Source organism: Emydura macquarii, unplaced genomic scaffold (genome assembly GCF_026122565.2).
Source record: "Emydura macquarii macquarii isolate MOO-44397 ecotype Brisbane River unplaced genomic scaffold, CSIRO-AGI_Emac_v2 contig_3530, whole genome shotgun sequence".
Taxonomy (NCBI): Eukaryota; Metazoa; Chordata; order Testudines; family Chelidae; genus Emydura; species Emydura macquarii.
Window position 1 is genome coordinate 9087702 of NW_027133667.1, and position 22646 is coordinate 9110347.

General features: G+C 45.9%; 1 protein-coding gene across 1 annotated transcript in view; it reads left to right on the forward strand.

Moving 5' to 3' along the window:
- Positions 1-22646, forward strand: part of LOC137145402 (beta-1,4-N-acetylgalactosaminyltransferase 3-like) — a 45635-nt gene that overhangs the window by 9919 nt on the left and 13070 nt on the right. The window contains exons 2-4 of the mRNA XM_067536118.1: positions 1770-1791; positions 16906-17009; positions 18404-18481. Of these exons, the coding sequence (XP_067392219.1) occupies positions 1770-1791; positions 16906-17009; positions 18404-18481 (204 nt within the window). The remainder of the gene's footprint in view (positions 1-1769; positions 1792-16905; positions 17010-18403; positions 18482-22646) is intronic.

Sequence of the window (22646 nt, forward strand, 5' to 3'; positions counted from 1 at the left end):
GCACATAAAATAATACTGATGCCAAAGCAGTGCACAGAGATACCCAACTATTAACTTCTCTCCACTGTGAGAAGCTACTATTCTTTGAAATCATCTGATTTCTGTTATGGGATGGCGCTATGCAGTGCAGTGTGTGAATAGTCACCTTAACTCTAACTTCCTGGTTTTCTAATGTTTTGTTTTTTCTTGTGCCAGTAATTGTCTTGCAAGGGGACTGTCGCGGATTTGGCACGCCCTGGCACAGGTGTCAGTTCACATATGCAGGGGAAGAGGGGAAAAGACCATGGGTTTGTTTCTACTCCGTTAGGTTTCCTTCTGGCAGGATGGCAGCAGAGCAGTCTGAGTCACCGGGTGTCGCCCTTTCTTCCTGGTAGTGTGGCCTAATGGGCGGAGTCAGTAGCACGCCCCCCCCGCCTCAGAGCAGTGTGGCCTTAACAGCCTGTTGGGGTAGTGGAACACCACCTACCGGCACCCAGGGTGGGGGGGCTCAGGCCCGTCCTGCTCCTCTGAGCCCCAGCCCAGGGCCCTATTGGTGTCGGGATTGTTGGCCATCGAGTCAGCAGCACTCCACCCGAAACACACTGATGGTGACTTGGCTGCTCTCCCTTTTACACCCTTCAGGCCCCCTGGGCTACTTCCTACCCTGCAGCCATCATCAATGCTCCATGATCCTCCAGGGTCTGTGGGGTCCCCCATCCATGTGGCCCCCGATGGCTCAGTCCTTCTTCAGAGCTTGCCTAGCAGCCTAGGCTCTGGTTGGGGCTTGGCAGCATTTGGCTCTGCCCCCGGAGTCAGCAGCGGTCACCTGGAGAGAGCTGGCAGCATGCTTCTTCCCTGGTCAGCAGTCCACCCCAACTGAGCTGTGTGACTGGCTTTTATACCCCTTTCCCGGCTGAGCATGACCAGTAAAGGCTGGGGAGCTTGGGGGGGACTTCTTCAGCCTGTAATGTGTCCTTAACCCTTGCTATACCTGTGCGGGGCTGATACGCCCCGTCACAGGGACCGTAACTGTGTATTTCCTGCCAGTGTTTTCCAGTTTGAATTTTGGGAATTAAATACTCTCATTCTCAAAAGGCATGAGGAACACAGGGCACTGCTGAGTGCCAGCAACGTTAACTCCATGTTAACAATGTTTTTTTGCATGTGAATTTAGCCAGTTTTCCCTTATTTTCCCAATTATTTTCCCTTGAATATTTATCTTCTTTAGTAACAGGCTTATATGAGTTTTGGCTTATTAATAATTTGGCTTAATAGGCTTATTAAAAGTTTTGTGCAAATCCAAATAATCTGTGTCCACTGGGTCAACATTCTCTACTAACTTTTCCAAAGCACTGTTACAAGTTAGAGAGGAACAGTTTCCCCCAACATAAGCTGTTCTGGTTTTACCCTATCAGGTTCTACTTCACATTTGTTTTTCCTGCCTTTGGGAACAGTTGCTGTTTAATATTTCATTTCCTCCTTGGTATCTCTGCTATTTCACACTTGATCTCCCTGAGAACTCTCAGATAAGAATCATCTGGTCCTACATATTGAGAGTCTCAAGTTTCTTCTTAACCTCCTTCTTCAAGACTTCGGTCTATAGGGTGGCTGTAGCAGCCGGGAGGTGTGGCCTCCCTCAGAGACTGACAGCGAGGGAGGGCCAACCCCCTTCTGGGGGGCAGAACCCAGAAGTCCACTTCCCCCCCCACCTGACTGGAAGCAGAGAGGCGGGACAAAAGAGGAAGTATAAAGGGTGGGCCTCAGTTAGGTGAGAGTGGCCAAGGAAGTAGGGCTGGGACTCAGTGGAGTTGGGTGAGTCTGTGTCTCCCTTCCTCCTTTCTACCCCAACTGTGGGGCGATTGCCCTGCCTGAGGGCCTGGGCCTTAGCCTGTTTGCTCACCCTGCCTAGGGCTATAGACTATTGACATTACCTGCCCCGCCCTGCCTCAGGGCTGGGGCTATAGACTGTGTGCTCACCCTGTCTTGGGCCTGGGATTATTCACTTGGCCTGCTGGGCCTGGGCCACAGACTGTTCGTGCGCCCCGCCTGAGGGTTGGGGCCCATGGCTTTGGGATTGCCCAGATAGGCCAAAGAGGCTCAGAACTGCTCATTTCTCCCTTTTAGTTTAAGCCTCCCCTCAAGACATAGCGTCCAGAAGGTGTGGCCTCCCTTGGAGACTGACAGCGAGGCAGGGCCACCACCCCATGCCAGGGAATGTTTACAGTAGTATTCTTGTTTTCCCATACGAAGTGTCCTCAAAAGATGAATTTCTCCATTGTCTTCAATGATATTGAGTGAGGAAAATAATTTAGGCTTGGAAGGAATAGATTTTAGTCTGTAAATGTCAATAAACAAATGTCCATTACACCATAAACACACAAACCAATGAGTTTACAGCTAGGCAAAGTAAGAAAAATGCTGCTTGAGAACTTATTAGAGTTTGATTTCAGGATATTTACTTCATATATTTTTGGCATGTGATATTACAATTTGTTTTAACGGCTATAAAACTTTAACTTTTTGAATTTCAGTGTCTACTGTCATTAAATAATTACTGTCTGATCCCCCCAGTCTCGGACCCCCCCCCCCCCAATTTCCCTCAACTGTGAACATTCAAATTGATAAAAATTGAAAAAATGCTTAAAAATAAACATTGATATTATCCGTTGAAATTATAAAAATAAATCTAATTGTGCCACACTGAAAAATAACATGTTTAAACCCTAACAAACTCCTTACCCTCTATAATTTCCCCCTTTGCTCCTCAGCCTACTAAAATCACGGACACATATAGCCTTCTCCTATATTCAGAGTGATTATGTGTTCCTAAAACCAGGCATGTGTCCCCCGTTCTCAGGCTCTGACCCTGTCAGTTTCACAAAAACCCCACAATAGTGATTATTCCCTCCTTGCCCTTTACTAAAACACAGTCCAAGTTTTTATTCAGAACAAAGGGAGAGTGGCAAGGAAAGTGAAGAAGGGATCGCTTGCATGGAGCGGGGGAGTAGGCATCTTTTTCTCTCACTTCTTCTCTGGTTGCCAAAAGCTTCCCATTGCCACCTGCCTGATCCCAACAGAACCCTGCACTCCCCACACCCTGATAGCTGGTCCAGTTTTTGATTTGGAAAAACCAAGCACCCTAGATTTGTTTTAAAGAAAGTTTTCTCCTCAGCTGGAGAGTATAGTGTCCAGTTCTGGGCACCACACTTTAGGAGAGATATAGAAAAACAGGAGAGAGTCCAGAGGAGAGCAACAAAAATGATAAAGGTTTAGAAAACCTGACCTATGAGGAAAGGTTTAAAAAAATGGTCATGTTTAGTCTTGAGAATAAAAAGGCTGAGGGGGAATCTGATAACAGTCTTCAAATATGTTAAGGTTATTATAAAGAGGGCTGTGATAAATTATTCTTCATGTCCACTGAAAGTAGGACAAGATGTAATGGACTTAATCTGCAAGGGAAATGTAGGTTACATATTAGGAAGAACTTTCTAATGATAAGGATAGTTAAGCTCTGGAATAGATCTCCAAGGGAGATTGTGGAATCCCCATCACTGGAGATTTTTGGAGCAGGTTGGACAAACAGAGATGGTCTAGGTTTACTTGGTCCTGTCTCAGCACAAGGGACTGGACTTGAGGACCTCTCAAGATCCCTTTCAGCCCTACATTTCTATGATTCTATTATTCTTTTAGGCTGGGATTTTCAAAAGGGCCCTGTCACAGGGTGACTGACCCCTTCAAGATGGAGCAGGGCCAGCACACCTGTGATGGGTCAGCTGATCCCAGTTAGTTTTTAAAAAAGGGTACCAAGGGCTAGAGTGGGAGAAGCCCAATGAGATGAGATGTGGTGAGTTAGAGAACTACAAGAACTAGCAGTAGGTGTCAGTCCCTTGGGAGAGGCTGCCAGAGCCTCCTGGGAGTGGAGGCAGTGGGAACCTGCTGGGGAAAAAGCGTTTCTGGGAAGAAAGCCCTAGGTGGTAGGGCTGAGTGAATAGCACATGGAAGATTCCAGCCTGCACCCTGAAGCAGGAAACGTGAGAGGTAAAGGGGAAAATCCCCTCGCAGCTCTAGCCCACAATGAGCTGAGGAACTGATTTTATTAATTGTGCTTATGCTGGGAAATTTAACTTTTAAATTTAATTTTACTTTCCCTTTTTGGTTTTTTTCCCCCTCAGAACTACACAAAACATTTGCATTTCTAATTCAAACGGAATGCCGATGATGAGGATAATAGTGTGATGTTCTTAAATGTTCAGTGGGTTTCACATTTACATACTCTACTTTGCCCTTCCATCTCCCATTAAGTATTTCCTCCTAGGTTTGGATTCTACCTTTTTAATGTGAAATTCACCTGTGTGGAGAGGCACTGCTGGTTTGGAGATTTAAGTGGTTCAGAGGCCCTTTTGCATAGGGATGAATTTCACCCTTAATGTTACCTCCTTGGGAGAGAGGCCCCTCTTAGGAATGCTATTATCCTTCCTCTGCAATGGTCACTGTTACCCAATAGAGCTGTGACTGACTGCATTGTAGACAAGGCCCAGTGTATCATCTTCCTGAAACCCTTCCTCGTTCTGTGTGACACTCATTGGGAGGTGTGTTTAGGGTCCCGTTGCTGGAACAGTGTGGAGAAAGTCAGAATGGATATTGAGTAAGTCCATGAAGAACAGAGTTAAAGTCCTTGGTGCAGCAATGTTGGGAAGCCCATGTTCAGTGGATGATTATGAAGACAGAAGCCCCCTTTAACACTAGAACTAAGCATCACTTCCAGGGAAAGCATTCAATGTGTGTTAAGTGGCTGCAAGCTTTGGCCCTTGCTTGCAGACTGTCTGTGGATAAAGCTGCTGGTGTGGTGGTCTTCTCCTTTCATCAGCCTTATCTGCCCCCCGCCTTATCTGCCCTTATCCTGGTCCCATGGGTGGCAGATGACCCCCTCTCCCCTGTTAGGGGAGACTAGCCCATGGCCCCGCCTCTTCCACCTGAAGCCATGCCCCTCCCCCACCACCGCAGCTGGAGGAGCCCCACTCCAGCCAGCCCAGTTGGCCTGCCACGAGCCCCAGCTGGGTGGTCCAGGTGACTCCAGAGGGGGTGTCCCCAGCGACCCCAGAGCACCAGCCAGGCGGCCCCAGTGCCGGGCAGCCCCAGTTGCCCCGAGTCCCAGCCGGGCGGTCCAAGCACCAGGTGGCCCGAAGTCCCAGACCAACGGCTGGCTCACTCCCCTCCTGTCCCACCTGGTTCGGGGGAGGCTGAGCAAGGGTGGGAAGAGCTACTGCAGCACCCACCTAAGCCTGCCCCTGTGTGCCAGGGCCAGGAAGAGCAGGATGCCGTAGGAGGGGGTGGGGCCTCAGGGTGAAGCATGTGTGGGTCCACTCCTGGCTGTTGGGGAAAGCCAAGCCTTCCCCCTCCTATAACACCCAGCTCCCATGCCTGTCCCTATAACATGAGAACAGCGTGGGATACTAAACTCCAAAGGAAATGATTCCATATGGTCTAGGGATGGTCTAGGTATACATAATCCTGCCTCAGAGCAGAGGGATGGACTAGATGATCTGATGAGGTCCCCTCTAGCCCTTCATTTCTATGACTGTATACCCCATGTGAAACCAGCTTATGGACTTCACCACCTCAGGAAGCTGTTGAGTCAAATAATTTATCACGATTACAAAAGGACTGGATAATTTATGGGCATGAATAACCTTGACAGTAATGGCACAAAGGGAGTTAAATCTCATTCTTTTGAGTGTAAGCTGATCATCTGAGGGAGTCGGGGGGACATGCTCAAGGATTTCCCCCTGCACAATTGTCCTGCTGCATTATGTGGCTAATTGAAACATCAGTGCTGGCTGGGGCCACAGGCAGGACAATGGAGTAGATGAACCTAATGTTTGAATAGATATGGAAGCTCCTATCATGTTCCTAACTTCAAGCCAGATCGTTTCCAGTGTGTCATTTTTTTTAAATTTTTTTTTGGCTCTTGGACAGTTTGTTCTTTAGGAGGGTTTAAGCTGAATTGTTCAGCTGGAGTACCTGCTGTTGAATGAGACATGAGAGATCTTTTCTTTCCTTGTTTCTATGTTTCTTTCTCTTTGTCTGTTTTGTGTTTGCTGATCCTGCCACTTCTGACAGACTGGCTTATCATGGCGGCAATAATAGTCATAGTTCTGAGAGAAAGATCCTGGGTCCTAACCAGACCTAGTATAAGGAGAGGGGCACCCTGTTTTCTCTTACATCCTGCTGTTAGTTATGGTTCTTTATATTTCCTACCTCTTTTTCTGGTCCCTTGGTTTGTAGGCTACATCCATTTTCCGATGGGCTCACATCCAATGTTTAAACCTTCTATTTGCACCCCTGCTCTATTTGGCCCTTGTGTCTCAGGGTGCAGGGTGGGGATGCAGATCAGTTTGTGAACAGTACCTGCTGGCTTGGAAGTAGGGTCTCACTAGGTGCAATTAGTTGTTACTAGTGCAGAGCTGGTCTGGAGCACAAGGACTCAAGTAACATCAGTCATTCTTGTTTCAGCTCCCCCACCACACCAGGGAGACCAATGAGGGAGGTATTTACTCATCATACAGTGTCATCCTCCAGCAACCAGCCGGACTGCAGAGGGGTCATGCACAAGGCCCAGTTCCACCCTTGTGTTCTCGCTGGGGTCTTCACTAATTATAAAGCTGGCTCTGCAATACTGGTTTGCTCGTGTGTACCTACACTGGCATGTCCTCACCTCCCTTTGCATTCTCTTTGCTGCATCCTGCCTGTTACATCGCTGGTCCTGCAACATGTCAGACCTCAGTATGGAGGCGGAAGGGACTTAAATGCTGGAAGCCACAGATACCACTGCTACTTAGATGGCTGATCTGACATGGAAATACTTGTTGCCAGCTGAGGCCTACGCTAACAATAGTGCCAGTGGCTCAGTTACATCCTCCGAAGTGTCCACCCAGTACATCTTCCTGCATGAGCCAGTAGCAATCTGAAACATGAAGAGCTTGGTCCAGTGGGAGAGCAGAGCCCCGAATTGCTCCCTCATTGTCTCTCCGGCTATGTCTACACTACGTGCTAGGGGTGTGATTTCCGTGCTCATGTACACACACTTGCACTAGCTCTCATCAAGCTAGTGTGAGTATAAATAGCAGTGTAGCCATGCTAGCATGGGTAGAGGCAGCAGAAGCAGGGCTTAGCCATGCCAAGTATGTATCACCAGCAGGTATGCAGGCACGGGAATCACAGCCCTAGCTCATAGTGTAGACATAACCTCTGCTTCTGTCTTTTCTCTCTGTGCCTGCTAGGTGATCCTAGGGACATACTAAGATAGGAGACAGCCTTAATTCTAGGATCAGATAGAGGAGTAAATACTCAGATAATTAAAGTGACAGGTGCTCTGCGATATTTATTGATATTTAAAGACACTTAACCGTCTTCATCCCCACACATTGCTCATTAGCCTGCAGCTGTTTGGTTGAATTTGTATAATCAAGTATTTGGCTTGTTGACCCTAAGTAAACAGGCTGTGAGCCCTGAGGTGTGTGCATGAGTACACACTGGCTGTGTACACAGCACCCTGCTTCCTCCCCACAGGATCAATTAACCCACTAACCTCTCCGCTCACAACTTATGGGCTTCTCTGGTACACGTACTGCCCCACTAGGTGACCTTCTTGACCATTCAGCAGAGAGTCAGGGATGACGTGGGACCACTTTCCTCAGTGGGAGGAGAGCCATAACTTGCCGGTGCAATGATCATCTGCCAGGGGAGTAAACCTGGGACTTCTGGCACTAAAAGCATGAGCCTCTACTGATGGCGCTAAAAGATCAAGTGCCCCTACTGGCAGCTGTAGCCATCGACATTTAATGGGGACTAGCCACCTAGAAGGGGTTACAGGGCTCGCTGTGGCTCTGTCCCCTTCCTGTTCTCTCTGAATGCACCCCTTCAGGTGTCAGGCCTTGTGCCTTTACCTCTCCTAGGACACGCGGTTCTCCAATTCTTACACCAGGCCCTGGACTACAATACCCTGTGTATCAACCACACCCACCCAGTAGGTCTGACTGAATTTGGACATCTGGAACTCCTCCCTTCAGGAGTCTGCGCAGTGCTATTCAGTGACAAACCATCTTCTTAAAACCAAAGGGTTTATTTTTGCAGTAGGAACAAACAATCAAGGCAAGTCTATCTTATTTAAAGGCTGATGGTCACCTAGGCAAGCCTACCCTCCTCTGTCTCCTGCCTCCCCCACTGTGGGGTTGTGTGTCTCACTAGTTCCCCAAACACCTACCGCCTCTCCCTGTGAGAGGATCCCTTTTATTCCTCCCCTAGTTCTTGTATTCTTCTGTGTTCCCAGGCCTTTTCCGGTCCTGGTCCAATCCAGTTTTATAGGTTGGCTAGTGAGGGAGACAAAATCATCAAACTAATAGTCCGGGCATTGCCTCTTAACTCTGCTGAGAGGTGGCTATGTTGAGTCATTCTTTTCCTTTCTACCTGTTTTTCCAGACAGACTCCTGTTGAGTTAAAGCAATAGTTATATAGAAAATGCCCTAATAACCAGGCCAACATACTGCACTCATAAAGTACAGAGCCACTCCAAATTCATCGCTCTCCCTCACTCTGATAGTCATGAGAAAAGGGATTGAGCACAGCCACTGATTGGGTCCTCCTTGTCCCTTGTGCAGAAATAAACCTCCAGAGCCGGTGCCTATATATCATGGCATGTGCTCGATAAAATAGTATAGAATAGGGTCGATATTCTATGCCATCAACTAGCAGCTGGACTTGGCAAATCTAGCTGGGGGTTACAATCAACATCTGTGACTCCCTGTCTCTACCACTCGGTCTACCCTGTCTTTCCTCTTCACCCATCTGTTTTACGTCTTTCTCAAGAAAGGCTGACCCTTTTGAGGTGAAACTGGGAAATCCAAGGGAGGACTTAGAGCTTTCCCTGGGGAGGGTGGGTGGGGGGATTTTGATCTCATTATTTTCTCAAAGTCACTTCACAGACATTTTCCACTGTCAGGGGTCTAAGTGAGCCACAGAAATACAAATTACATAGCAAGGAAACTTCTGACTCTGAGCAACTTATAATTGCTTTGTCTCTATTTCCTAGTTTGGCTGGTGTGTTAGGCAAATATTTGTACAGTGCTGAGACCTGGTCCCACCTCTGCCTTCGTCATCTCTGAGGCCATCTGCTGATGCCAGCAAGATGTTGGCAGCTGGCATTCATTTCAAGCCAAATTTCTGTACTCATTATGGGAATGGGCTGGTGCCAATTGCGCTCAGGAAATTTTTTATTTTAATTGCCACACTGGATCAGATCCGTGGTCCACCAAGTCCAGTATTCTGTCTCCAGCAGGGGCCGGTTCCAGACACTTCATCACCATGACATCTGAGCACTTTTTATGACTCATTAAACCTTTACGTTTAATTCTGTGTTGTGTAAAAAATACCATTCCCTTTTATCAGTAATAAATGTCACCTTTCACTTGTATACCTGCATCTTATCCTCTTTAATCTTAACAGTCCCATTCTTTTCACTCTCTTCTGCTATGGAAGATGCAGTCAAATTGATTAAAATGAACCATGAAGATAATCAGCTCTGAATTCATACTGTGAGCCATAAGAATCATTCAAGCCACTATAACACACCAGACCATTGGTTTGCCTACAGATAGTTCAGAATCAGTAGACAATGACTACTCCTTCAGAGTAAAGTGAAAATACCTAAAATGATGAAACTAGTCAATTGTACATTGCTTTACATGGGGAGGGGATAATTCCTTCCTGACTTCTGTGATGGTCAGTTAGTGCCTTGAAACATAGATTAACTAGACTGGCTGCATAACTGGAAAGGTTATGATTAGATTACATAACTGGAAAGATTTTTCATTGTCATTAGATTAGCCAACCAGTGTTTGACTTGATAACTTCCTGCAATAGCGAGTTCCATAGGTTAACAATACACAATGTGAAATATTATTTTTATGCATGGACCAAAACTTCAGCTCAGAATTTTGCAGGGTGACATTTGTCGTCCAAACCTAGATCTGAATTTTATAGCTGAATTGTATTGGACTAAACTTGTACCTCAGATTCAGACACCCCTAAACTTTGGGGAGTGTGAAATCCCAAACTAAATCTGAATTTTGTTTTCTTGGGTTTATCTTTGATTATTTCCTTCCTCTTGTTCTAAATTTCCTGCCTTTTAATTTCACTGAGTGACCCCCTTATTCTCACAATTTAGGGGGCAGGGTAAAGAAGAGGAAGCGATCAGACTTCTCTGTACCCTTTGTGATTATAACACCTTAATCAGGCCTACCTTGGCCTTCATTCCAGGTTAAATCATCCTCGCTTTGAAGTCTCTGCTCATATGCAAGGCAGTGGTCCTGAGCCACAGTATTCAGATTCAGTAGCAAGTGCTAACAGAGCCCCCTAATCCTGCCTGTAGATCTAATGGATAAAGGACTGGGCACAACTGAAAGGGCAGCTGCAAGGACATCCAATGCCTGGGGCTGGTTTTCAACTGGCAGTGTCCTCTGCACAGTTGAGAGAAGCCTATGGGGTGCTCAAGAGAATGCTATCTTGTAGTGATCCCCAGAGGGAACTGCTGGAGCATGGCACATTTTGACTATGTCCCCTGAGCAGGGTAGGATGGAGGTGTAGAGATGATCATGCCTGTATAGGATTCCTCAATGCCAAGGGAATCCTCTGCTATCCACTTAGGGCAGCTTTAAGTCCACTGTGCGCTGTAACAGCCATACATAAGGGTCAGAGCAGAGCTCATATCAGTTGTGTAACTTGCCTGAATCCTGAATGTGGTACCTATATTATGACAGCATCTGGCTCTCTCACATGTGAGCTGCCTCATCGGCTTCAATGGATATGTTTTCTCATCTTGTATTGGGGCAACAGAAATCCAGGGGCATGGGTGAGTTCTGAGAAAGTAAGATCTTCTTACAGATTTGCTGTATTCTCTACCATCTAAACTCTCTCTTAAAGAAAAAGTGGCGTCTGACTCTTCTGGCACCAAAAAAAAAAAAAATCCCTGATGAGTTAACCTGAACCCGGATACTTTGTTGGGCTGTAGCCAGACAGACTGAAACAGCTACCGCAAGAGGTGTTTGAGCTTTCCCCATTCATCTTAATTAAGCTATAACGTGACGTTTCAAACAGTATTCAAGGCTCTAAGTTTCTGCCACGTCAGTTAACTGTCAAAGCAAAGACAATGCTCTTCCCCAGACCTGAAGAAAAGCTCAAAAGCTTGTCTTGCTCACCAACAGAAGCTGGTCCAATAAAAGATACTATCTCACTTACCTAGTCTTGCTAAAGCAAGGACAAGGCATTTACCAGACTTGAAAATCAGTACAAGCATGAGAACATAAGAACGGCCATACTGGGTCAGACCAATGGTCCGTCTTGACAGGTGCTTCAGAGGGAATGAATAGAACAGGTAATCATCAAGTGATCCATCCCCTGTCATCCATTCCCAGCTTCTGGCAAACTGTTACCCAAGACCAAGAAATAGTGGTCTTCCTCAGCATCCTCATCAGAACAGTTATTTCTGAGGGGCACCAGTTCAGATGCTGGTTTTGGCACTGCTAATAAAGCTGGTGACTAGCTCAGATGGACTTCAGAGCTGGCATCCTGGAACATGAATAGCTGAGCGCAGGCAAGTTTCTGGAAAGGAGGTGTGGCTTGTGCTGAATAATGTGCTCTGGTTGGTTACGCAGAGGGCCTGGTTCTGCTCTCATTTAACCCAGTGTAGATAAGGGGTTGTCCCAATGACATTATGGGTTTGCAGTGGTGCAAGTCAGATCAGATCTTCCGAGGTTCTGCTGAGGCTTGTGGCAGGATAACTGGTGTGTGTGGGATGACAGGGGTCCTTTCACTATATCTAAGGCAGTTAAGTCGAAACTGAAAATTGGCCACTTAAATCCTGACATTACTAACCATTTCACTGCTAATAATTTAGTCATTACAGCTGACTAGTTGGATTCACCAAGGGCAAGTCATGCCTGACCGATCTGATTGCCTTCTGTAAAGAGGTGAATGTGGGGAAAACAGTGGACATGATACACCTTGACTTTAGCAAAGCTTTTGATATAGTCTCCCACAGTATTCTTATCAGCAAGTTAAAGTAGTATAGGTTGGATGAATGATCTATAAAATGGATAGAGAGCTGGCTAGATCATCGGGCTCAACGGGTAGTGATCAATGGCTCCATGTCTAGCTGGCACCCGATCACAAGCGGAGTGCCCCAGGGGTCAGTCCTGGAGCTGGTTTTGTTCAACATCTTCATTAATGATCTGGAGGATGGGGTAGATTGCACCCTCAGAAAGTTTGCAGATGACACTAAGCTGGAGGGAGTGGTAGATACCCTGGAAGGTAAGGATAGGGTCCAGAGTGACCTAGACAAATTGCAGGATTGGGCCAAAAGAAATCTGATGAGGTTCAACAAGGACAAGTGCAGAGTCCTCCACTTAGGACGGAAGAATCCCATGCACAGCTACAGACTGGAGACCGACGGGCTAGGTAGCAGTTCTGCAGAAAAGGACCTGGGGGCTACAGTGGATAAGAAGCTAGATATGAGTCAGCAGTGTGCCCTCGTTGCCAAGAAGGCTAACAGCATATTGGGCTGCATTAGTAGGAGCATTGCCAGCAGATCGAGGGAAGTGATTATTCCCCTCTATTCGGCACTGGTGAGGCGACATTTGGAGTATTGTGTCCAGTTTTGGACCCCCCACTACAAAAAGGATGTGGACAAGTTGGAGAGGGTCCAGCGGAGGGCAACAAAAATGATTAGGGGGCTGGAGCACAAGACTTATGAGGAGAGGCTGAGGAAACTAGGCTTGTTTATTCTGCAAAAAAGAATGAGGGGGGATTTGATAGCAGCCTTTAACTACCTGAAAGGGGGTTCCAAGGAGGATGGAACTAGGCTGTTCTCAATGGTAGTAGATGACAGAACAAGGAGCAATGGTCTCAAGTTGCAGTGGGGGAGGTCTAGGTTGGATATTAGGAAAAAGATTTTTCACTAGGAGGGTGGTGAAGCACTGGAATGGATTACCTAGGGAGGTGGTGGAATCTCCATCTCTAGAGGTTTTTAAGCTGTGGCTTGACAAAGCCCTGGCTGGTCTGATTTAGCTGAGGTTAGTCCTGCTTTGAGCAGAGGGTTGGACTAGATGACCTCCTGAGGTCCCTTCCAACTCTATTATTCTATGATTCTATGACTATCTGCATCAGGGACTGTCATCACAGTCATTTGGGACTTCCTGCAGGAATGAGACTGAGTTATTAATTTGCGTATCACTGCATATTTGGCCTTATAGTCTTTTGATGTTTGGAATAATGAGGACTCTTGCTATTGCCTTACCCTCACTTCTGCATTATTGTCAGCTAAAAGCACTGGCCTTCCATTGCATGGTTTATGGGGTTTTGTGAGGTTTCTAGAATGAACTCAGCCTAATGGCAACAAAGGCCATTCAGATTAGCTCTCTAATAAATATTTTTAAAGGACACTCCTTGTGTTTTGCAAAGGTATCTGGGATTAAACCCCAGAACAGTGGCATTTTCCTCGTCTAAAGTTTCATAATTGTTTTTGACAGGAGTGAGCTTGCAGGAACAATACACACAGGGATGAACTTCTTGATCGAGACCCTGTTTCTGAGACAGCACAGTGCCAATGACAGTGTTGGAAGCATCAGTTTCCAGTGTGACTAGCTTGGGTCAAAATGTGTGAGGATGCACATGGAAGTGAACGCTGACTCTTCACATGATTGAGGGCTTCTGGCATCCAAGCAAACTTGGTGGTTTTTCACAGCAGAGAAGCTCTAGGGGCCAGGATTTGAGAGTAGTCCCATATAAAACATCTATAGAAATTCTCAAACCCAACGAAGCACTGAATTTCTTGAATGCTTCATAGTGGTGCCCAGCCCAGTCACAAACCACTTCCACCTTCTGGGGATACATACGGCCTCTCTCAGCGAACACAATGTAGCCTAAGAATTCCATGGTAGGCTGATCAAAGACACATTTCTTCAGCTTGGCATAGAGTCCATGTTGGTGGAATCTTTCTAGGACCTTCCTTGTGCATAGGCTGGCCTTCAGAGTAAATTAGAATGTCATCTAAGTAGGTGACTGCATAGTGGTTCAGCATAGCTCATAAGACATCATTAATTAGAGGCTGAAAGATTAGTCAGTTCAAAAGGCACCATCAGATATTTGAAGTGGCCATACCAACTGTGAAAAAGAGTTTTTCATTCATCCCCTGACTGGATTCAGCCTAGGTTGTATGTCCCTCGGAAGTCTAACTTGGTGAATATTCAGGCTGCTCTTACCCAATCTAGGAGTTCTGGGGTCTGGGGTAGTGGGTATCAATTCTGCACTATGATTTTATTTAGAGTATAATAGTCAACACAGAATCTTAGGGAGCTATCATTCTTTTTCACAAAGAGTACAGGGTGCGCAGTCAGGAATGTGGAGTGCCAGAGGAAATCTTTCTCCAGATTCTCCTAGGTATAATCCTTAATGTCGGCTAATTCGTGCTCCATCATGGAATATATTCAGCTGAACAGAATCTTGGCTTCAGGCTGTAAGTCAATCAGGCCATCATATTTCCTGTGAGAAGGTAGTGTGTCTGCATTTTGTTTTTCAAATACATCTGAAAACTTTTGGTGTTTTTCGGAGAGTGTGATGGCTGACTCTAGTAGCAAGCAGGCCTGCTGTGTGCCTGAATAGCTGTCTGTGCTTCTGAAACCCAGGCAAGGTATCCAATTTGAGGTTCTGGAGTCTCGAGCTTGAAAGTCAGGAGGCAGATGTCCTGGCAAAACTCAGAATTAAATGTCATGGTGTGCTGACATTAGGAGATATGCGGGTCACGTTTCACCAACTAGGGGGACTGCAAGAATCAAAGGGAATTGTGGGGACCAGATCATGCTAAATTAGAGCTCATTGTGCTCTCCAACCATCATCTCCAAAACTGTAGTTTTCTGACTGATTGCAGCCAGAGGTGAGCAGTGGTCCATCAACTGTCTCAACTAAATCAGGGGCAACCTTAGGCTATTTAGGCCCGTGTCAATCAAGGCATCTTGTGGGGGAAGTACCTGTCCGAAATCCCAGAGCCAGAGTTGTAACTGAAGCTGTTGGTGCAGGAACATTTTCAATGTTTGGCCAGGTGCCCAGAATGGGTTGCTGGAGTGGGTTTACTGGAGTTTTCTCAATGTTACTCAAGCTCGACCCCCTTCCCGAGGCTGGACTTGGTTGTTTCCACGTGGTTCAGGGACATAGCAGGACAGACAGACACCACATGCCCAGTGCCACCACAGTAGAAACACAAGTTCTCTTACCATTGACATTCCCATCTGGAAGGGTCCAGTCGGGTCCATGCCATGTCCACCTATATGGGCTTGAGTGAGGGGGCCTTTCAGGGGTTGTGGGCAGTGCCTGGACACAGGGTGGAATCCCTTTCCTCTTGAGACGCCATTCCCTAAGTCTGGTGTCAATTTGGATACCCAGCTCAGTAAATGCATCTAGATCAGTTGGAGGTTCCACACAGGCAAGCTCATCTTTTATTTCTTTGCTGAGAGCAAGACAGAATTGGTGTAGCTGGGCCACCTTATTCCAAGCCCTATCTGCAACCAGGCATCAGAAGCAGGCTGTTGCAGCTGACCCCAAGGCCTGGCAGAGTCTCTGTAGGGCTGCCTCTGCAGTGCAAGTTTGGTGTAGGTCATTAAAGATTCTCGCAAAGGGCCTCAGGAAGGTGTAGGCCTCTAGCAGACAGGTAGGGGTAGGGGTAGATGCTCTAGCAGAGTAGACACCCAGCCCGAGGCCTCACCTGTTAGGAAACAATGACCAGTCCCATCTTTGCCTGGTCCGTCTGGTAGGCATTGGGTCATGGCATGAAATGGAGCCTGCATTGGTTGCCAAACCCCCAAATTTGCTACGGGTCCCGTTGTAGTGCTCTGGTAATGGTATTGTGGGTTCGGGCCCTGACGGCGACGTGGGCCATGGGGCTGCAGGAGATGTTCCCGCCTGCAGTCCTGTGATCTGTTCTTGCAAGGTGCAGTTTTCTGCCTGAAACTGCTCCACTGTGGCATGTTAGGTTTGGTTTTCCACCCGTAGGTGAGGAGTCTGCTCCTGCAGGCTCAGCGTCCCCTGTGGCACCGTAGCTGGGGGGTTCCATACCCCTTTCAGCTAGGGGTCTGAGCAAACTGTACTGCCCGGTGGCTGAGGCAGGATTGGGAGCTGTCCGGAGCAGTAGTCAAGTGCGTGCCATTGGTCAGGTAGCTGGCACATCAATCCATATCAGAGGCAGTCTGGGGCAATGGTCAGAGTTCTCTGAGGCATCAGTTGCCAGAAGATCCAATCCAAGGGCTGGTTCAGTGGGATGGGGAGGCGAGGTTCAGCAAAGCAGCAAGGTAGGGTCAGGCGAAGCAGCAGGTCAAGGAGGTCTAGGGAACAACCAGCAGGCAATGGTCTGTTGTTCAGACAGCTTCTTCTTGCTGTTGGGACCTTCATATAATCCGGGTACCAATGAGAGTGCTGCCTGTCTATCCAGTCAGGGGCCTGCAGCATGGCTACTGTGAGCCTGTAAGCCGTTAGCATTAAGACTTTTGGTTAGGGCCGGGGCACCAGTTCTACATATCAGTGTGGTTCAGCGGCTAAGGAAACCGCCTAAGGAGCTGGCAGGCCTGGCTTCAATAGCAGGGTCCTGACAGAGGATTGAGTGAACTTTTTGTGCAGCACTTTTAGCACTTCGAGTGAAAGATACTGGACAAAAGCAAAAGAGTAGTTGTATCACTGACTGGCCAGGCTGAATATTTCTGGGGGGAGAGGGAGGCTTAGGCTCCCATTATTGTAAAGCCCCAGAAGGAGAGGCTGCGACCTGAAGTTATCACTCCTGTTTCTTCTTTTTCTTTGAGGTGGGTTTTAACATCTCTTTCCTCTTTGCAGGATATGGGAGTTGGAGGGAACTGGCTAAAGCCCTGGCAAGGAGGAACATCCCTGCTGTAGACCCAAACCATCACTTTTACTATCCTCAGCAGCCAGAACACCAGGTAAGGGGGCTCAGGGTCTTTTTTTTTTAAACATTCAGGGCCAAAGCCTCCTTCTAGATCTGCATGGCAGATCTCAGCACCTATCGTCCTTTCTCCCTACATGCGCAGAACGAGAGCAGGCCATGGACCATGTTCTGATCTCAGTTATACCTGTTTTCAGTTACACCAGTGTAAATACAGAACAACTTCACTGTAGTCAGTGGAATGACACTGGATTTACATCAGTACAAGGACATCAGAATCTGGCCCTATCTGTGGCACAAGAAGGTATAACTAAGAATGATGAGATGAAATTAAGAAAGGGAGAACTTAGGCTAAAGGGGAGGGAAAAGCTCATAACAAATGGTGAGATGCATCACACTGAGGAATAATCTTCCAAAGGAGGTGTTAGAGATTGATCAAACACTGGCGAATAAATGGATGTGACAATTAATTTACAGCTCAAAGTTTGTGAAGGGGACAGAGGGAGTTATTAGGGTGTCTTGGGTCCTCCAGCTCAGGGTAAGGTGAGTACAAACTAGACTAGTGCAGACTAGTTATGTAGAGATATTATTGGAGAGAAGCAGACTCTGATGTCAGAAATCAACACACAAACTTGTAGTATGGCATGACCATCAAGGAGATGGATGGATGATGTGCGGCTGATCACTGAAAGGTCAGCTGCTGAGTGCTCAAAGTTAGTTATGGGTCATGAAGGTTTTTGAAAATTCTGCTGTGATGTCACTGATATTGAATAAATGGATTTAATTAACATAGTTGTGTCATAATGACACAGTCATCAGTCCCAAAGGCACAGACCCCTTATGTTTCACTACACCTGTGACTGGTCAGAAATTTTTCAGTAAAACATTTTTTCACTGGGAAAATGCCGATTTGTCAAAAACCAAAACTGTTCATGGGGAAAAGGTCAGTTTTGATATATTTCTCAGTCTGACAACTTTTGGGAAGAAAAAATGCAAATGTGTCCAAAAAAAAAAATCCCATTTCAACATTATCTAAATGAGAAATTCAATTTTTTTTCAAAATGACTTTGTTTAGAAATATAAGCTAATTATAATAAAAACAAACCAAAACAAAGTTTAAAAGGTCAAAATCAAAATGAAATGTTCAACTGACCCACACTGATTCTCCCCTCCTCCCCCTCTAAATTGTTGGTTTGTGTATATTTGCAATTTTGACTTTACATCCTGATTCAGAATAGGAAAAATTTTCAGAGTCTCAAAAAATTTCCTGGGCTGGGAGGACATTTTCCCACCCAGTTCTACTTGTGGGCTTTTAGAAGCCACTGGGCAGTTGCTGTTTGCCCACATGAACTTGTGAACATTTTTTAACCTTGTATGTCTGTGACCAGTCACTTATAAGATGATTTTTCTTTTTATCTACATGTCTTTTAGAATCAAGAGCAGCGAAGCGGTGCAAGGAATAGGTCTGATTATCCAGCAGTGGACAACTCTGTCCCTTGGATCCCAGAGGTTGGTGTTTTCTAGAACCATTTTCTGTTACAGGATTGTAGCTAGAGTCCTGTGCTTCTCTGGGAGTCTGATGTCTCCCACCCCCAGCCCTGTTTAATGAAAGCTTTGGTTCTGCAGACCAAAGAAAAAATCTGGAAAGACAGGAATCCCCGGATTCCAGGTGAATTGGCTTCTGACCCAGGCACCAGGCATCCACCCTGAGCCTCTGGAAAGCAGCTAAATTGCTATCCCCTGAAAGGTGACGCTTATTCAGGACTGAGAATGTGTAATACAAAGAATTCAACAGGCAAATACATGACTGTGGTATGTAAGTGCCTCACACTGTGCTATTGCTCTGGCATTTACCTGTTATCCTATCCCTATATCTTGCACATAGAGGTCTTTTCATTTCAGTGACACTTCTGGTGAGCGCAGACATTCTCACGTGACCCTTGAGAACCAAAGTCAACATTTCCTTTATTTTCTTAATGGCTCATTTACTCTTCCCTCCATTGCCCCTCATCGATACTACTGTCTCTTCAGATAATGGAGCAATGCAGCATGTTGATAATGAGAAAAGCACCAACCACTGGATGTTTGGCTAACTCAGTAAGTTCCAAAAGCTAACTGGACACATACACAAATCAGAATGGTCTCTGCAGTTGCTCTAGCTAGGAAACAAAATACAGTCCTGATGCTTCAGGACATACACTGACTACCAGCTGGGGCAAGAAGGAGTTTCCCCCCTGGCTCCAGCATTGGACAAGTTGGGGCATGTTAAAGTTGAAGCTTTCCTTGAAGCATCTAGCATTGGCCAGTGTCTGATACAGAAAACCAGACTAGATGGACCATTACTGTGTTCTGCTGCAGAAACTCCTATGGTGACTGGTTACGGCCTGAGTCTGACATAATCCTTCAGCTGCATGGCATTGTCCCAGTGGCAGTCTGTGTGCCTGGCACTTCATCCTGTGTGACCCGTCCGTGCCTAGGATAGTCCACCTGAAAATGGCAAGTTCAGGGCAGGCTGTGAAAGGAGATCAGGTTCTCCCAGCACTGGTGGGTGACACTGATATCAGACTCCCCAACCAGCCACAAACCATGCTTCTGATTCCTCACACTTGTTATCAAGAAGCTAAAACACAATATACACAGCCCCCTTTACTGCATTTCAGCCTTAGGCTCCCAATCAGCCACTAGGTCCAGTAAAGAGATAAGTTATTTCAAACTCTTTGCTTTTTACCATAAAGATTCTCCTGACCGCAAAGGGTCAGCCACATTACCAGATCAATATAAGTTCAGATCTTACCCAATATACCATGCTACCAGCCAATCTTTTAGTAACTAAAACTAAAGGTTTATTATAAAAGGGAAGAAGCAAACTATAAGAGAAATGTTAAATGATTAAAGCAATCAGATACATACACATGATTTGAAAGTTCATATATATAAAAAAAATTACAGAACCACCAGATCAGCATCCTGTACAGCAAACAGAAAAAGATTGAGAAAGAGCTCTCAATACTGGAGACTCTCATAAAAAAATAAACCTCCACACAAACTTCCACCTGACTGTTCTTTATTAAGACAAGACAGGCTATTTACAACACGCACTTTGCTTCTCTACAGAGGAAAAAGGACACTAAACTATCTAAACTCCTACATGCCACAAGAGACCACAACAGTGATACCCTTAACTCACCCAACAATATTGTAAATCTATCCAGCTACACACTTAACCCAACAGAAGAGTCTGTTCTATCTCGGGGACTCTCTTTCTGCCCCACCACCCCACATGCATGATACAATTCTGCGGTGACCTGAAAGCCTACTTTCGCTATCTCCGACTCAAGGAATATTTCCACTACACCACTGAACTAACCCTCGGATACCTTCCTACCAACGCTACAAGAAGAAGAATTCTGCATGGACTCCTCCTGATGGTTGAAACCACAGACTAGACTTTTATATAGAATGCTTCTGACGACGTGCACAAGCTGAAATTTTAGACAAGCAGCATCACTTGCCCCATAACCTCAGCCGTGCAGAATGCAACGCCATCCACAGCCTCAAAAACAACTCTGACATTATAATCAAAGAGGCTGACAAAGGTGGTGCGATAGGTCGGATTACAAACAGGAAGCCGCTAGACAACTCTCCAATACCACATTCTATAGACCACTGTCCTCTATCCCACTGAGGAATACCAAAAGAAACTACACCATCTGCTCATGAAACTCCCTGAAGAAGCACAGGAACAAATCTACACAGATACACCCCTAGAGCCCCAACCAGGGATATTCTATCTGCTACCCAAAATCCACAAACCCGGGAATCCTGGACGTCCCATCATCTTGGGCATTGGCACTCTTACAGCAGGGTTATCAGACTATGTGGACTCTTTCCTCAGACCTTACGCTACTAGTACTAGCTTTCTTCAGGATACCACTGACTTCCTGAGAAAACTACAATCTATTGGTGATCTTCCAGAAAACACCATCCTGGCCACTATGGATGTAGAAGCTCTCTACACTAACATTCCACACAAAGATGGACTACTAGCCATGAGGAACAGTATCTCTGATGATGCCACGGCACACCTGATAGCTGAACTTTGTGACTTTGTCTTCACCCACAACCGTTTCAGATTTGGAGATGATTTATACCTTCAAGTCAGCGGCATGGCTATGGGTACCCCCATGGCCCCACAGTATGCCAACATTTTCATGGCTGACTTAGACCAGTGCTTCCTCAACTCTTGTCCTAAAGTGCCCCTCCTTTACCTACACTACATTGATGACATTTTCATCATCTAGACCCACGGAAAAGAGTCCCTTGAAGAATTCCACCAAGATTTCAACAATTTTCACCCCACCATCAACCTTAGCCTGGACCAGTCCACACAAGAAATCCACTTCCTGGACACTATTGTGCAAATAAGTGATGGCCACATAAACACCACCTTATACCGAAAACCCACCAACTGCTATACATACCTACATGCCTCCAGCTTCCACCCAGGACACATCACACAATCCATTGTCTACAGCCAAGCCCTAAGATACAACCGCATTTGCTCCAATCCCTTAGACAGAGACAAACACTTATGGCAGGGGTGTCAAACTAATTTACTATGGCGGGCCAGATTTGAATGAAATTACTTCAAGTGGGCCATACATATCATAAATCGAAATACTAGGCACAACCATTTTTATGTAGTATAATATTTTATTTGCTAGATATCAGAGATATAAAAACTGCAGTAAATTCACTTCTACAACTACTACTATTTTACGATTAAAAGAATCAATCAATGATTAAGAATTATAGTACTTTATTTACTGCTACTGCTGCTTGACACCTCTTTGGACCACTGCATCAAAGTCTGGAGCAAGGGACTGGGCTGTGGCAAGCTTGAGTATTGCGTTCAGGTGTGCGTCAGTAAGTTGAAAACAAAATCTTGACTTGTTGATGTTCATTACAGAAAAGAGCTGTTCACAGACATACGTTGTCCCAAACATGGACAGAATTTTTGAAGCAAAGGACTTCAGCCTGGGATAATTTGGTCCTACATACTAATAAAATGTTCCAACATCAACACTGGAAAACATATCGCTCAGAACAGAATCACACTGCAGTTCGATTATTTCCATCTGAAGCTCCTCTGAGACCTCGTGCACATTGACAGAAAATGGGTTACGGAAAATTGCAAAGTTTTTCTCAAGATATTTGAAGTCAGAAAACCTTGCTTGGAATTCATTTCTTAAGTTGGAAATTTTGCTGCTGTACTCTTTTGTGAGAGCATCACAATGAAACTCAGCTGTTTTGCGTCGAGATTTTAAAGTTGGAAAGTGTGCAGGATTATTTTCTGAAAGTTGCTTTTCCCAAAGCTGAAGCTTAATCTCGAAAGCACTAATGCTGTCAAAAAACATCTGTCACCAATTTGTTGCGCCCATGCATTTTTGTGTTGAGACAGTTCAGGTGTTCTGTGATGCCCCCATAAAAGCAAGATCTTGAAGCCATTCATTATCCTGCAGTTCAGGCATAACCTTTCCTTTCTGATTCAAAAACAATTGTATTTCACCACGCAATCGTAAAAGCATTTCAGTACAGCCCCCCGACTTAGCCAACGAACATCAGTGTGATATGGTAACCCATGGGGTTTCTCAGTTACTTCCAGAAGGCAGTT